This window comes from Sorex fumeus, unplaced genomic scaffold (assembly GCF_029834395.1).
Source record: "Sorex fumeus unplaced genomic scaffold, SorFum_2.1 ptg000048l, whole genome shotgun sequence".
NCBI lineage: Eukaryota > Metazoa > Chordata > Mammalia > Eulipotyphla > Soricidae > Sorex > Sorex fumeus.
This window is the reverse complement of record NW_026606105.1, coordinates 7,992,192-8,009,124: the sequence shown is the minus strand read 5'-3', so window position 1 is coordinate 8,009,124 and position 16,933 is coordinate 7,992,192. Positions and strand designations below refer to the sequence as shown.

The following is a 16,933-nucleotide window of genomic DNA, read 5'->3' as shown; positions in this document are numbered from 1 at the left end:
TTCCTGAGTGCAGAGCCAGGAGGAAGCCCTGCGCATCATTGGGTGACTCCCATCCCCCCCCCAAAAAAAAAGCAAGAAAAAGAAGGTGATCGAGACGGGACGGGAGCCGAGGCGTGCAGCCAGCCCGCGGGCAATTCCTGGTGCCGCAGACGGTCCCCCAAGCACTGCCGGGGGTCACTCCTGAGCGCGCAGCCGACGACCCAGCGGGGGTCTCGGAGCTCCAGGACGGTGGCCCGGGGCGCGGGCGGCGCTGCTCGCGGGCGCCCCCTGCCGGGCGCGGGGCGGCGCTGCTGGCCGGCTCCTCCCCGCGCGCCCGCCCCGCGCCCGCCCCGCGCCCGGCTCTGCGCGGAGGCTGCGGCTCGGCCCGGGCAGCGCGGCGGCGGCTCGGGGAGCGGGGCTCGGCCCCCCGGCGCATCCCTCGCGCACCCGAGCCGGCCGGCGCGGGGGGTCCGCGGGGCGCGCGGGCCATGGAGCCGGCGCGCTCGCCCCCCGCGCGCACCCGCCCGCCGCCGCCCCCCGCCGCGCGGCCCGCGCCCGCCGCGTCCCGGCCGCGCTCGCCCGCCGAGGCCGAGGCCCGCGCCGCCGAGGGGCAGCTGCGGCGATCGGGGTCGGGCTACGAGGGCAGCCACAGCTGGAAGGCGGCCCTGGAGGGTAAGCGCGCCGTCACCTTGGCCGGCCCCGCGGGGGACGGCGGGGGCGCCCGGCTGCGGTCCCCCACCCCACCCCCCGCCCCCATCCCCGACAGGCGCAACGATCGCGGAGGCCCCGCATCGGGGTGGGGCGCGAGGGTCGAGCTCGGGACACCCCCCACATACACACACGCGCCGGACAGCCTTGACTCGGGTCCCTCGTTGACCTTGGGAGCAGCTGCTCGCTCTGCGCCCCGCTGTCCTCCTGAGTGTAGCTGGACGAGCGCTCGGCGGGCGCGGGCGCGGGGACGTCCCCCGCCAGCCTTTGGAGTTTGCGGACGGGCGAGGATGCTCTGAACCAAGGGACCAAAGGCCACGGGGACAGGGACGGTACTGCTGCCCCGAGGGAAGTGGGGGGCGGGCGGCTGGTGATGTTGGGGTCTCGCAGAGCAGCGGGGAACGACGGGAAGCCCCCTGGGTGGTCGGCTCTAGGCACGTGGGGCGGGGGGCCCGAAAGCAGAGCTCAGTTCTCTGCCCACTTGGAGGAAACTTGTGGCTACCGGCTTGTTGGGAGCCGCGGGAGCCGGTCAGCGAGAGGGCTGGACCTCTGTGCTCCTGGGTCCAAGGGCCGGACGCCTGGAGTGGGAATCTCTCAACCTTGAAGCCAGGAAGGTTTCCCGGAGCCTCTTAGGTGACCTGGAGAGAAAAAAGAAGGGGTGCAGCTGGCTCAAGGCAGGACGGGTTCAGGGGCGCTGGGACCCGTGCTAGCCGGTTCCTTGGGGGGAGATGACAAGCCCCCCTGGGGGAGAGGGGTCAGGTGAAGGCCAGGTGAGGGGGGCATGGGGTACAAGCTGGTGGGGCGGACATAGGCGGGCCGGGCATGTGGACAGTCTGAGGGCGCCCTGGAGTCTCTGGCTAGTGAGGTTTGGGGTTTGGGGGGGCAGTCCTGGTGGTGCCCTGAGGTCACAGCTTGGGGGGATGGAACCCAAGGTCCTGACTGGTCCTGCACCCCAATCCTTCACACCAGCCCGGATGGTGATTCGGGATAAAGGAAGCGAGAAGTGGGGGCTGGACGAGGGCTCAGCCCTGGTGGGAGCCGAGAAGAATGTGGGGGGGCGACACCCGTCACCTGGCCCCCGCTGAGTGGACGTCCAGGCGCCCGCTGGGGACTGTCTTCCTCTATCACCTGGTCATCCTGCCCTGTGTCCCTCATCCCGGGAGGCTGTCCTGGGGTGCTGGTTTGCCTGCCGTCCTCACCATAGTCCTCTGCTGCTGCTCCAGCCTGGGGCGGGGGGGTCTTGGGGCTTGTGCGGACGGACCCCAGCAGAGAAGCCGCTCTGGGCCTCCATGTGCTCCTGTGACCTTCTACCCAATGGCTCGTGCCCTGCCGCCCCCTCCAGCCCCTGATGGTGACCCTGAGAGATCACCGCCAGAGACCAGTGATTCTGGGCTTCATATCTGGGGTCTCTGTTCCCAAGTCCTTGTGGGGCGCTCTCCAAACCCCGAGACTGGCCCTAAGGGACCCAGGAGGGCCCGAGTGCAGTGGACGCTGTCCAGCATCATGGGCTGGCTGGCTACTGAGCCTGCATGAACCCCGGAGTCCTCTCCTGCTAAGCTCAACAGTGGTCCTCCCTCCCAGGGCTGCACAGACTGAGGGTGCCCCAAAAGCCCGGGCCCGCTGTGTACCCCACAATGAGAAGCACCATGATGGCATGGAGAGGGGGTGGGCTAACCAGGTCTGGGGACCCTGGGGTTTGCAGACCTCATTTAACCAATCTCAGGACATATATATATATATATATATATATATATATATATATATTTTTTTTTTTTTAAGGGACTGGGGGCTCTGAGTGGTGCTCAGGGCAGGGCAGTACAGTGGTTACCTCCCACGGTGTCCGGGTTGGAACTCAGAGTCTACCCTGGAGCTTTTGGGGGGTATCTTCCTCCCGTGAGCGTCTTTTTGACTGGACTAAGCCAAACAGTGAGGGGCCATGTCCTACCTAGCCAGGCGCCCTGTGCATGGAGCATCTACCGGGACCCACACATCCCACGCACCCTGGCAGAGGCCCTCATCCGAGAGGCACCTGCGACTCAGAAAGAAGCTGAGGGTCTTTTTTTTCTGGAGGAGGACAGGTTGGGTCGCACCTGGGGGTGCTCAGGCCTTATTCCTGGCTCTGTGCTCAGGAGTGACCCCTAGTGGTGCTCGGGGGAACGTGGCATGCAGGGCTCAGGCTGTGCTCCGTAGTCTGCAAGGCAAGAGCTGCCTGTGGGTTCTGCCCATCCCATCCTGACCAGGGTCTCACAGGATGCCCACCCCGTCCTGTGTGCTACCAGGGACCTCTGACAGGAAAGTGGCCCCTGCAGTGTGAGGCTCATCAGAGACAGGGCGTGCTTTCATACTCCCCCGTCTCGTCTGTGTGCGCCTCCAGGGCTCCTTCCTTTCCCTGCACAGACGGTGACATTTTACCCCCATCACGGGTTTGTGGGATCCTAAAGGTGGTGGAGAGCCCCAGTCTGCAGGACTCTCCTTAGCAGGGGTGGGGGATGGTTTTTCTGCCATTTCTTTTTAAAAAAAAATTTTTTTTTGCTTTTTTGGGGGGGTCACACCCGGTGATGCACAAGGGTTACTCCTGGCTCTGCACTCAGGAGTTACTCCTGGTGCTACTCGGGGGACCATATGGGATGCTGGGAATCGAACCCGGGTCAGCTGTGTGCAAGGCAAACACCCTACCTGCTGTGCTATTGCTCCAGCCCCCCATTTGGCTATTTCTAGCACCCTTCAGAGCCCTGAACAGTAGAGGGCCATACAGGAAGACGGCGAGCAGAAGCATCAGATCTGACCCATCTGGTATCGGGTCCAGGCCACCTGGTATGAGGCTTGCAGCAGTTTTTTTCCAGTCCGGCCCCCAAATGTTGACTTTTTTGGTTATTTTTGGTTTTGTTTTTGTTTGGGGGCCATACCCAGCAGGGCTCAGGGAATACTCCTGGCTCTATCCTCAGAAATTTTTGCTGGCGGTGCTTGGGGACCATGTGGGGTGCTGGGGCTTGAACCCCTGCAAGGCAAGAGCCCGACTTCCTGTACTATGAATCTGGCCCCCAAACCGTTGACTTCATAAATAGTCAAATGGAAAGTTCCGATCATAAGGCCTTCTCTCCTGTGGGGTTCACCTTCTAGAACAGTCTTGGGGAGATGCTGGCAAAGGTGACCCTGAGCTTCCTTCTGGGTACTGCAAAGATGAGGTGATGGAGCTATTTCTGGCATGCATGGGAGTGGGGAGAGGTGCCAGGGGGCCTGCAGGGTGGGACAGAGTGATCCTGAGGACCTCAGGGTATGGATTTTTCCGGTGCTCACCAATTCTTAATTTTTAATGTGGAAAGCTTCTCAGTTAGGTACAAACCCACAATTTCCTGGTCAAAACCACACACGCGCATTTGGCAAAATTTCCCAAGCATTTTCTGATGACCAAACTACAGTGGCTTGTGTAGAACCATCCAGATGAGCATATGGGCTTGGCCTTGACCCCTAACGACCTGGCTGTGGATCTCAGAGGGGGGAGGGCTGGGGTGTGAGTGGGGAGCTGGGGGATTTTTCAGTTGTTCTGTCGAAACTTGAATGAAAAAAAATCCTGCACTCTTGGAAACACAAGTTCCCCACCAGACTACGCCTAACACGTCCACTGCATGGAAAAAGGATTCTTGGAAAAAATTAAAAAGAAAAATAACATGCAACAGTCATTTAACAAAAGTAACTGGTAAAGTCTAACTGGGAGACATACTGGCTGCAACATCTTATCCTCGCCTGTTACAGTTGCATTTTTGTGAGTGCTGTGACGGGTACAGCTCCTGCAGGGGCATGAACGCATTCCTAGGAGTACTCCTTGCTACCTGCATTACATATGAGAAATTTGATCCACATCCTGGGTGTCCTTCACTTCCGTTGATGCTGTGGAAGAGGTCATCTGCAGGGTGGCATGTGAGAACCGGGCTTATGAACGTGTCGCTCAGCCTGGACCCTGCCGGACACCACATCTCCGTTCCTCTTCAGACATTCCATGAGTTTTGGGTGCTTGGGTGCAGGTCAAAAAACTTGTCTGAGCAGCCGATCTGCTTATGGATCAGGCCAGTGAGACCCCAAATCTCAGGGGCTTTGTGAACACCCCCTAATGTTGCGGTTCCGTGAGCACTGCCCCTGCTCCCTTCTCTCCCAACAAGCTTGATGCTATTTCAGATTGATCCCCCAGCCCAGCTGCTCACAAGTAGGGATTTGGATGGGGTGTGGAACTCTCAGGTATGTTTTTGGATCCAGTTCTGTCTGTCCAGTGCGCTGTGCCCATAGGCCATGGTGGGCAGACTCCACTTTCACTGGGGACCAGAAGAACTGCAACATGGCACCTCCGACAAGCTACAAGACCATGAAATATATATATATATATATGCATATATATATATTTGCTTTTTGGGTGACACTTGATGATGCACAGGTGTTACTCCTGGCTCATGTACTGAGGAATTACTGTTGGCGGTGCTTGGGGGACCATATGGGAATCTGGGGATCGAACCCAGGTTGGCTGCGTGCAAGGCAAACACCCAACCTGCTGTGCTATCGCTCCAGCCCCTGGGACTAAGGGAGTTTTGATGGTCCCTTCCCCACATTTCCTCAGCGACACTGACCCCAGAACACAGGAGAGCCAGAATCTGGTACCCACAGACTGAAACAGCAGAAAAGTGTTGTGGCTTGGAAGAAATCAGCGATTTATTATTTTTTCTATTATTTTTTTTCTTTTTTGGGTCACACCCGGCGATGCTCAGGGGTTACACCTGGCTTTGCACTCGCGAATTACTCCTGGCGGTGCTCGGGAGACCATCTGGGATGCTGGGAATTGAACCTGGGTTGGCTGCATGCAAGGCAACACCCTACCCGCTGTGCTCCAGCCCCAGAAATCAGTGATTTAGAAGACACAAAAACTCTACAGGGAGGAGTAAATGACTTTGTTTTGTTTTGGGGCCATACCCTGTAATGCTCAGGGTTTAAGCCAAGTCACACGTCTTGGCTCTGTGTGCAGGGATCACTCCTGGAAGGACTCAGGGGACCCTGTGGGGTGCCTGGGAGCAAATCTGGTTGGTTGTGTGCAAGGTAAATGCCCTCCCCACTGTACTCTCTCTGACCCTAGTTTTTATTTATTTATTTATTTATTGGTCTTTTGGACCATGCCTGGCCATACTCAGGGGGTTACTCCTGGCTCTGCACTCAGGGATTACTCCTGGTGGGGTTTAGGGGAGCCTCCGGGATGCTGGAGATTGAATCTGGTTTGACCCATGCAAGGCAAGCACCCTGCCCACTGTCCTATCCGGCCTCCCCCTAATTCTTGAGCTAAAAGAGTTAGCTCTGGAAGTGGTCTGGCTCTGTCTGTGGGAGGGACACTGTGCTTTTTTGTTTGTTTCTTCAAGTCTTGTAACTTTTGGGAGTAGGACAGAAGATTATTTCATCGCGATGGACCCAGGGATCACAGTGGGTCCTAATCCATTTGACAATGGATTAGGTTCAAAAACTGAAGTAGTGTCTACAGTTACGTTCAAAGCGACAGATGGGACTAGAGATGAACTGAGAGCTTTTGCCACACATCCTGGTGCCAAACAAGAAAACTGGGCATGGGGGCTGGAGCAATAGCACAGCGGGTAGGGCGTTTGCCTTGCACACGGCCGACCCGGGTTTGATTCCCAGCATTCCATATGGTTCCCTGAGCACCGCCAGGGGTAATTCCTGAGCGCAGAGCCAGGAGTAACCCCTGAGCATCACCGGGTGTGATCCAAAAAGAAAAGAAAATCGGGCATGGTCATAGCCATGCACCAAGCGGGCAGCGGTTTCTCTCCGTGGCTCAGGGTTAGGATCTGCACATCCTGTTCAACAGCGAGCTGCTGGGTCAGCCTGGATCGTCCATGCAGCGAGTGGACAGCCGTCATACATGACATCTCTGGTTGAACACAGAGAAGCCACACGTCACGCACGTCCCAGGAACTTGATGCTTGCAGACTTTCAGCCTTCCCCTGGCCCAGCAGCGTGTGGAAGTTGCTTTTCACTAATTTAACAAATTGGCATCTAACAGTTTCAGTCGTGTAATCCAGTTCTCCACATAGCATCAATCCCGCGGTTCCTGGAGTTTCTCCATGTTTGATGTGGGTTTCTTGGGTCCTTGATGCAGGACCAGGCTACTATACCAGTCCTTTGTGAATGAAATATGCTCTTAGATGTGTCGGCTATGTTGAATGCTATGGAAGTTTCTAGAAAAGAAACAGGGGCCGGAGCGATAGTACAGCAGGTAGGATGCTGCCTTGTACACAACTGAACCAGGCTTAGTCCCTGGCCTCCCATCTGGGCTTCTGGACACTGCCAGGAGCGATCCCTGAGCACAGAGCCTGGAGGAAACCCTGAACATCGTGTGGTCTAGGGGACAAAAAAAAAGAAAGAAAGAAAGAAATGGGCTAGACAGCACAGTGGACTGAGCATCTGGGGAGACCTGGGTTGGATTCCCCACTGCACGTTCCACTGAGCACTGCTCGGAACTGACTCTGACCACCATCTGGTCCAATGCAGAGCAAAAAAAAAAAAAAAATCTAACAACTAAAATAAGAGATGAAAGTTTCTAGGCCTTTCCTCTCAGTTGTCTGTGAACCAACAGGGGACCGTGGGCTCTGCATTCCCATATGCTCACTCATAGCTTTGATTTAAAAAGGGATTAAATAAGTAAATAAATAAAAAGGGATTTGGAGGGGCTGGAGCAGTAGCACAGCAGGTAGGGCGTTTGCCTTGCACGCATCCGACCAGGTTTCAATTCCCAGTATCCCACATGGTCCCCTGAGCACTGCCAGGAGTAATTCCTGAGTGAAAAGCCAGGAGTAAGCCCTGTGTGTCACCAGGTGTGACCCTAAAAGCAAAAAAAAAAAAAGGGGGGATTTGGGGTGCTGGAGTCATGGTCCAGCAGGAGGGTTGCATGCGGCCTGCCTGGGTTTGATCCCCAGCACCTCATATGAACCCCCGAGCCCGGCCAGGAATGATCCCTGAACACAGAGCCAGGAATAATAAGCCCTGAGCATTGCTGGGTGTGACCCAGAAACCAAACAAACAAAAACAGGACTTTGGACCAGAGAGATAGTACAAGGGGTGGGGCCCTTTGCCTTGCACAGGGCTGAGTCAGGTTCAATCTGGGCATCACTTATGGGTCTCCTGAGCCCAATAGGAGTAAGCCTGCCTCTGTGCTCAGGGTGATGTGTGATGCCGGGAGTCAAACTGGGGCTGGCCGTATGCAAGGCAATTGCCTTAACCTTGTACTATCTCTCTAGCCCCTAAAGATATGTATATTATATATTATGTACATATATATACACATATAACAAACACTCCCGTTGTTCATCGATTTGCTCAAGCGGGCCCAGTAACAGCTCCATTTTTGAGACATGTTGTTACTGTGTTTGGCCTATGACCTATGTCAGGGGTAGCTTGCCAGGCTTTGCCGTGCGGGCGAGATACTCTTGGTACCTTACCGGGCTCTCTGAGAGGGGCAGAGGAATCGAACCCGGCTCAGCTGGGCTGGCTGCACGCAAGGCAAATGCCCTACCGCTGTGCTATCGCTCCAGCCCACACATATATACACATATATGTATCATGTATCATATATACATTTCTTTCACTAAAGATAAAATTAGATGTACAAGAGATAACAATAGTTACATGGACGTAAAGGAGAGTCAGTGGTCAAGGGAGATTTGGCGATGGGGACAGGCCGTGCAGAGGTCAGCAGGAGCCTGGGCAGCCGCTGTCTGGGAAGCCACCACGTTTTCTTCCCTTGGGGATTTTGGGCCGCACCCGGCAGTGCCCAGCGATCACTCCTGGCCAAGCTCAGGTGACCATCCTGAGGATGGAATCCAGGTCTGTCGTATGCCAAGCAAACACCTTTCCTGCTGGACTATCACTCTGGCCCATGGCTGGGTTTTGCAAAGGGGTTGGGGTTGTGCCACAGTGGAGGGAGATAAAGGATGGGCTCATCTCGGGAGCTGGACGGGGCAGCGGGATGGCAAGACCGCGGCAAGAAGTGTGCGGGTCCAGACGGGTGGCAGGCGGCCTGGAGCCGGGTTCTGTCCCTGTGTCCCTGTGGCTGTCTGCGGGCTCAGACCTGGCTGAGTCCAGCACGCTCAGCCTCAACTGCCCCGTCCCGAGCTTCTCCATGAGGGTGGGGGGGCAGGAGGGCAGTGCTGGCCGGTAGGCTGGGGGGACGGGGATGCCCTGCGCTGACCCCCCTTTCTCTCCTCCCCAGACACCACCACCCGTCTCCTGCTGGGTGCCATTGCAGTCCTCTTGTTTGCGATCCTGGTGGTGATGAGCATCCTGGGTGAGCTGTTGCCAGGGGCGCCCTGATTCCGGCAGTCTGGGTGGGTCGGGGGGGGGCGAGCCCATCTTAGCAGAATAAGGAGTGTCCAGGCAGGTCACATCTTCTGTGGGGGACCAAAGCCGCTAGAGAGTGAAGTGTCCTTTTGAGAGGAGGCATTTTAGCTCCCAGTAAGATCTCCACGGAGGGTGGCCAAGAAGTCACCCAAGCATTGAGCGTGAGAAAGGCCACCTTTTCCCCACCTGGGAAAGTTGGAAGGGGGGGGGGGTCATATCCAGCTGTACTCAGGGCTTACTCCTGCCTCTGTGCTCAGGGATCACTCCTGGCAGGTCCGGGGACCCCGATGGGATGCCTGGGATGGAGCCCGGGTCAGCCATGTCCACAGCGGCGCCCCTGCACCTGTCTGTCTTGTTCTTTTCTCTGGAAGTGTGTGATTTTGGCCACACACATTGGTCCTTGGCGTTTATTCCCAGCTCTGTGCTCAGAAGTTGTCCCCACAGTGCTGGAGGAATCAAGTAGGGCTGAGCATTTGGAGCCCTGGGTGTGATTCTTTTTCTTTTTTTCTTTTTGGATCACACCCGGCGATGCTCAGGGGTTACTCCTGGCTCTGCACTCAGGAGTTACTCCTGACGGTGCTCAGGGAACCATATGGGATACAGAGAATCAAACCCTGGTTGGCCTCCTGCAAGGCAAACACCCTACCCGCTGTACTATCGCTCCAGCCCCCTGGGTGTGATTCTTGATCACTGCTGCGTCTCCAAAACTAAGGGAAAAGAAAGCTACAGATTGTGCAGGGGTACTTCATATGACATCTTTATTATGTGGGGGAATATATCAAGATTGGACAATTGTGAAAATGAGATTATGCATTTGGGTTTTTTAAAAATTATTATTATTATTATTTATTGAATCACCGTGGGATACAGAACTTTCATGTTTGAGTTTCAGTCATACACTGATCAAACACCCATCCCTCCACAAGTGCACATTCTCCACCACCAATGTCCCCAAGTATTGCTACTCCCCTTTCCCACCCTCCCCCTGCCTCCATGGCAGACAATTGCCCCCATACTCTCTCTCTACTTCTGGGCATTATGGTTCGCAATACAGATACTGCGAGGCCATCACGTTTGGTCCTTTATCTACTCTCCACACACATCTCCCATCCCGAACGATCCCTCCAACCATCATTGACTTAGTGATCCCTTCTCTGTCCCAGCTGCCCTCTCCCCCAGGTCATGAGACAGGCATTTGGGTTTAAAAGGCAATTTATACATGTTCCAAAACCCAGGACACTGACCTGAAAGTGACTCTCGTGTGAGATCTGTCTGGTGGTGGTGTGGACCCTCCGAGTGAGCCAGGCAGGATGGAGACAGGGTCCCGCAGAGCACCCCTGCAGAGAGCCACACCGGATGAGATGGGGCTGCAGGGCACCCCCGCAGAGGGCTGTGAGTGCCCGGGCAGCTGCAGGCATGGAAGGTTCTTCAGCTGCAGGTGGAGGCACCTGGCTTTGCCCTGGATCCCTACAGAGGCTGAGTCCGTGGGGCTGGGTGGCAGGAGGACAACTTGGGACTGGGAATGGAAACTCTGCAGGGACTGGGGACCAGCTCAGTGTGTCTAGGGGCCCATGCTGGAAGCATGAGGTTGTGAGTTCGCTCCCTGGGGCTGCCACATGGGAAGACCACAGCAGCACCACCGCCAGCTGTCCCCAGCACTGTGAAGCAATCCCAGGCGTGTGTGAGTGCCACGGCTGAGGGGGCGCAGGCCCAGGGGCCTTGCTGAAGGTGTGAGGGCCAGAGAGAGACAGAGAGAGATAGGGAGAGACAGGGAGAGAGACAGAGAGAGACAGGAAGAGACAGGGAGAGAGACAGGGAGAGATACATGCAGAGACAGAGAGGGACACAGAGAGAGATACATGCAGAGACAGAGAGAGACAGGGAGAGACAGGCAGAGAAGAAAGACACAGAGAGAGACAGGGAGAGATACACACAGAGATAGAGACAGAAAGAGACAGGGAGAGATACAGAGTCAGAAAGAGACAGAAAGACAGAGAGACAGGGAGAGACACATGCAGAGACAGAGACATGGAGAGAGAGACAGAGAGAGATATACGCAGAGACAGAGACACACAGAGAGACAGAGCGACAGGGAGAGAGAAAGAGATGCAGAGACAGAGGCAGAGAGACATAGAGAGACATATGCAGAGACAGAGAGAGACAGAGAAAGACAGAGAGATACACCCAGAGAGACAGAGACAGAGAGAGACAAAGAGAGAGATAGAGAAAGAGAGACAGATCGAGAGTGGGCTGGAGGAGGAGAGGCCGCGTGGCCCTCCTGGGGGAGGCACCTGAGTAGTGAGCCGTGGGGGGCGCCTGGGGGCCGACGGGGGGGGGGGGGCGGAGGCTGAGCCCTGTCCCCCGCAGCATCCAAGGGCTGCATCAAGTGCGAGGCGCCGTGCCCCGAGGACTGGCTGCTGTACGGGCGCAAGTGCTACTACTTCTCGGAGGAGCCGCGGGACTGGAACACCGGCCGGCAGCAGTGTCACTTGCAGGGCGCGGCGCTGGCCGTCATCCAGAGCGAGAAGGAGCTGGTGAGCGGCGGGCGCCGGTCAGGTCGAGGCCGGGGCGGGGGGTGGGAGGGGGCTGGACCTTCGGGGGCATCGAGGCGCGCTCGATCCTGCAAGGCGTGCGCCTGCCGAGCTGCCCGCTCTCTCCTTCCCGCCCCGGGGGGCCACCTCCAGGATACTCGGGGGCTGCCCCTGGCTTGGGCGTTGCTTCTCAGCGGGATTTGGGGGCTGGGGAGGTGGGGGGGGGGCGTCCCTGCAGACCAAGCCCAGCCCAGCGCCGGGACTGGGACTCGCTGATGCCGGGGTCTCCCTGCTTGTCTCGTGCAGGAATTCATGTTCAAGTTCACGCGACGGGAGCCCTGGATCGGCCTGCGCCGAGTGGGGGACGAGTTCCACTGGGTCAACGGGGACCCGTTTGACCCGGAGATGTGAGCCGAGCTTCATCTTCTCCCACCGACGCGTGGTCCCGGGAGAGGCCTCCCCCCACCACTGCTTTGCATGCTGCAGCGCCGAGCTCCTCCCGGATGCAGGGCGCCCCCTGCCTCCAGCCCAGCCTGGCTGGGGGGCTGCGCTTCCTGGGGCCCGCCCACCTGCTGCCATGGGGCCCTGCCTGGACGGGTGTTGGCCACACCATGGCGACCTGAGCTGCAAGGGAGGGGGCTGGCCCTGGGGCACCCCACCTTTCTGCTATGACAGCAAGGGGAGCTGAACCCGGCACTCCAGCATTGCTCTGGGAAGACCCCCACGTGTGCAGGTGATGGGTGCACGGTGCTGGGACTTCTGCGGCCCCAGTGGGACGGCGAGGGGAGGTGTCCGCTGCGTGGGGTCCTGGTGCCAGTGGTGGCGGGGTGAGGGCCGAGTGACTGGACAGAGGCGGTGCGGGGCGCGGTGGGCGGAATGCAGGCCAGCTTTCTGGAAGAACCTTCTAGTTCAGAGGCTTCAGGAAGAGGTTCTGAGGCACACACAGGGTCTGGCTGTTGCCAGGATGAGCACCCACGGGTGTCCGGTGGGTGCTGGATCGGAGCTGAGGGCAGGAAGGCCAGACGCTGGCCGTCGGCTGTCTGCCCTGCACTCGGGCGTCTGAAGAAGTCGGCCTTCTCCTCTCCTTCTGGAAGCTTCTGGGGTCACATTCTCTGACCCTGAGATGGCCCTGTCCCCCGCTTTGCTGTGGTCATTCTGATGTGTGTTGTCGGGAGACCCCAGCTACTGCTTTGGTGGGGGCGGTTAGGAAGTGACTTGGGGGTCTGGGAGGGAGCTGGCGGGGGGGGGGTGGAGTGCCCGCTCTGCCTGTGAGAGTCCTGGGTTTGATCCCGCAGGGTCTCCCCAGCACCCCTGGGACTGCCCCTGAGACTTGGAAGTGCTTCTGTGGGTTGAGAGAACCCCACCTCCGCCTCCTGCACACACAGAGCCCAGATAACCCCCAGGGAACTGCACGTCCTGGAGGTTAAGGGCCCTGCTGCGGGACCACTGCTCCTCTGGAGGGTGCTCAGTGCTCAGCAGAGAGCACTCGCTGGCCGAACAGCTGGACTCAGGGTCCCAGGGACTCTGGGGCATGATGGGTGGGTGGGAAGCAGGGTGGAAGTTTCTCGGAGCCGATGGGGAGTGTAGGGTGAGTGCAGGCATGGCCTGGGCCGGCTCGAGGGGCGCTGTGTGTGTTCGTGGTGGTCCTGGCTGTCGCAGGTGTGCTGTGGAGGTGGGTGTCTGACCCCAGGTGGGTGGTGATGGTGTGTGTGTGTCCCCAGGTGTGTGGGGGGGTGTCCAGGCTTAGGGAAGTCAGGGTGGTGGCTGTTGCCGGCCTGGAGGGCGGCTCCTGGGAGAGCCAGTCAGGCGCGGGCTGTGGGGTGGACTCTGAGGCCCCCTCTCTCCCGGCCTCAGGTTTCCCGTCGCGGGCCTGGGGGAGTGTGTCTTCGTGGAGCCCACGCGGCTGGTGTCCACCGAGTGCCTGATGACCCGGCCCTGGGTGTGCAGCAAGATGGCCTACACGTGAGGTGGGTCGGGCCAGGTTCGGGCACCCACCCGCCTTCTCTCCCAGCGGAGCCTGGGGGAGCACCCAGGGCCCTCTCCTGGCCCAGCTTCCCGTCTCCGGGACCACGGGCAGGTCCTGTGGCTCGGCAGTGAACCCCCACCTTCTCGGTAGTTTAGGACCCCCCCAACTCCTTCACACACACGTCCGCTGCACCCTCAAGTTCAGTTGCCCTCCATGCCCCTCCTCGGCGTGTCCGGAACCTTCCCACCTCATCGACCTCAGCTGTGGAGGGTGCTGGGAGCAGGGCGGAGAGCGCAGCCCCACCCTCTGCCTTGTCTGGGGTCCTCTGCGGCGCCCCTGCTCTGTCCCTGGTGCTCTCGGAGGGTCGCTGCTAGAATAAAGACGTGACTGGCGTCCAGCGAAGTCTGCGACCCTTTGTTCCTGGGTCGTGGAGGGGAGGGACGCGGCTAGTGTGTGTGTGTGTGTGTGTGCGTGAGCATGCGGGTGCATGTGTGCGCACGTGGGTAAATGTGGGGGGGTGGTGGATATGTGTGTGTGTATGTGTGTGGAGGGTGTGTGTGGGGGTATGTGGGTGTAGGTATGTATGTGTGTTGTGTGTGCATGTGTATGTGGGTATGTGGGTGTGGGTATGTTTGTGTGTGTGTATGGAGAGTGTGTGTGTGGGGGAAGGTTTCTGGGTATGTGTGTGTGTGGAGGGTGTGTGGGTGTGTGTGGTGTGTGTAGATGTGGGTGTGGGTGTTTGTGTGGGTGTTGGCGGGTGTGTGTGTGTGTGTGTGGAGGGTGTGTGTGTGTGGGGGGAATGTAGATGTGGGTTTGTGTGTGTGTGTGTGTGTGTGTGTATGTGTCAGGGGCAGGAACCAGCACAAACACGTGCCCAGGGCTCCTGAGTGTCAGAGGGAGCCTCTTTTTTTTTTTTTTTTGGCAGGTGGGCCTGTCCCGTGGTGCCAGGCTCCTGGGCTCCCGCTTGCGCCTCCTGCTGGCCAAGCCTGCGCCGCAGCCCTTGGAACCATCTCCTGTTCTGGCTCTGACGTCTTGTCCCGAGATCTGCCAGCTCTGGCCCGCATCTTTCAAGGCACCCTCTCGCTCCTGCGGAGGGGCGGGTTCCCGGGGCCACACCCCAACTGGGAATCCCTCGAGTAAAGGAACCCGGAGTAGAGGCCCACCCGTGGCTCCGGATGTGGTCTCCCCCTACCAGGAGACTTGAGCTGGAAATAAAAGCACCCCGTCTGTGGAACCCAGCCCAGCCTCTGGGAAACCCCAGCCACCCCGGCCTGCTGTGCCCTCACCGGCCATGGGAGGCAGCACTGAGGCGGCTGCCATGCTGGTCTCTCTTGGACCAGGGGAACTTACTGACCATCCTGTCCCCAGCCCGCTCCCCATTCCTGTTGCACAGCCACCTGCAAGGAGCTTCTATTTTTTTCTCTTTTTGGGTCACACCGGCAATGCACAGGGGTTACTCCTGGCTCTGCACTCAGGAGTCACTCCTGGCGGTGCTCAGGGGACCATATGGGATGCTGGGAATCGAACTGGGTCAGCCGTGTGCAAGGCAAACGCCCTACCCGCTGTGCTATCTCTCCAGCCCCAAGGATCCTCTATTTTTTGTTATTTATTTTTTGGTTTGGGGGGCATACATGAAGGTGCTAAGGCCTTCCTCCAGGCTCTGCACTAAAAATCACTCTCCATGAGCTCCGGGGGATCATATGGGGTGCCGAGGATTGAACCCAGGTCGGCTGCATGCAAGGCAAGAGCTGTACCCACTGCACTATTACCCCAGCATCTCATTCCTCCTGAGAGGACCCCCCCACCCCGGCCAGCCCAACTCCCAGAGTTGAGACTGCGGAGCTCGAAGTCTGGGTGGCCACTCCCTGGACAGGATTCGAACCCATTACCACAGTCCCAACCATCCTCTATAACCCAGGCAGGGGTCAGGGCTGGAGCATGCTCGGGCATCCTAAGCTGGCCTTTGGGACAGTGTGTGTGTGGGGGAGGGGGGCGCACAGATGGGGCACGTCTCTCCCCATGTGGCCATGCTTAGGGCTCAGCGGATGAGGCCTGTTTGCTGGAAGAATTCCCCCATAGCCCTCCAGGGCCTGAGGGACCAGCTCACCGAGGTTAAGGGCTGGCGGGGAGGATCTGAACCCTGACCTGTCCTCACAGGGCTTTTGGGGTGCCCTGTGGTAGGAGTGTCTCCCCCAGCCCCAGAAGGCAGATTTTTCTGGACAACTTTATCTTTTCTTTCTGTATGAAATTTTATTTTAAATACCAGGATCTACAAAGTTGTTCATATTGCAGTTGTTTCAGGCATTCGGTGTTCTACCACCAATCTCACCACCAGCGTGACCTTCCCTCCACCAATGCCCCCAGTTTCCCACCCCCCCACCTGCTCCCTCAGCTGCACAAAATAATTTGATATTCACAATCTAAAGTTGCTTGTTACATCACGAATCTCGCAGTGGCCTTTCACTAAAGTCACTGTCTGAGGATCCAACGAGCTGCGAGGTGCTCACTGAGCCTTCTGAGTATTTCCACTCACTGAGCTTGGTGGGCTTCTACTCAACATCCCTACGAGATGTGCAGTGCCTTCTGTTGACCTCTCAGCTCCGTGCAGTATAGAGGTGGTGTGTGACGGCACAGGCAGCCGCATGCTTCAGAGGCTTTGGGCATCAGCTGCCAGTGTGTCTCTGAGGCCGGTCGTGAAACAGCGGGATCCTGGTGTGGGTGGGAGCAGCGCTGGGTTCTGCCCCCACTCCTAAGGCTCCAGAGATCTGAGCCCAGTGACGGCCAGGCAGACCTGCAATAGCTCAGCTGTGGGGGACTGAGTCCCTGAGGTCAGTCACGAATGAACAGACCTCCTGCCGGTGATGTCGCTCTAAGGTGCCCACGGTCATGGAGAGTTCAGAGACTGACGTGTGTCCTTCTCTCCCTTTAAGGCCCAGCTCCAGCCTCCTGGTGGCCTTTGGGACAGCAGCGTCCTCCACGACCACCCCCTTCTTCCTGGAACCTCTAGCGCATCAGACGGGGGAAAAAAAAACTGCTGGGGCCAAGTCGATGTGTGCAGACTGCTTCCCACGACTTGTCTCTGCCCCGCGTCTGGCCATGCACCACAGGCCCGGCGTGACGAGGGCGGAAGGGGAGGAAGCTCGGTCTCTTCATGGACAGCCCCCACACAGCACAGCCATAGCCGCCGTCACCGAAGATGCGTCTCCAGGGGACCTGGTGCGATTCTCGAGGCCCAGCAGAGATGAATGTCTTCCTTTGCTTCATGCTCGGGCAGCCTCGGCCAAGCACATACTTACTCTGTGCCTGTGCGTGTGTGCGCATGCGAGTGTGTGCGTGGGGGGGGGGGGGTCGCGTCGCCTCCCTCATC

The 16,933-nt window shown here is 58.3% G+C and overlaps 1 protein-coding gene across 1 annotated transcript; it reads left to right on the top strand.

Moving 5' to 3' along the window:
• Positions 1-452: 452 nt before the first annotated feature.
• On the top strand, positions 453-16,611 carry CLEC2L (C-type lectin domain family 2 member L). Its single transcript, XM_056124063.1, has 6 exons — positions 453-651; positions 8,942-9,016; positions 11,437-11,603; positions 11,907-12,007; positions 13,455-13,567; positions 16,497-16,611. The coding sequence occupies exons 1-5, from the start codon at positions 468-470 to the stop codon at positions 13,564-13,566; spliced, it is 639 nt and encodes a 212-aa protein (XP_055980038.1). The 5' UTR covers positions 453-467; the 3' UTR covers position 13,567; positions 16,497-16,611.
• The last annotated feature ends 322 nt before the right edge of the window (positions 16,612-16,933 follow it).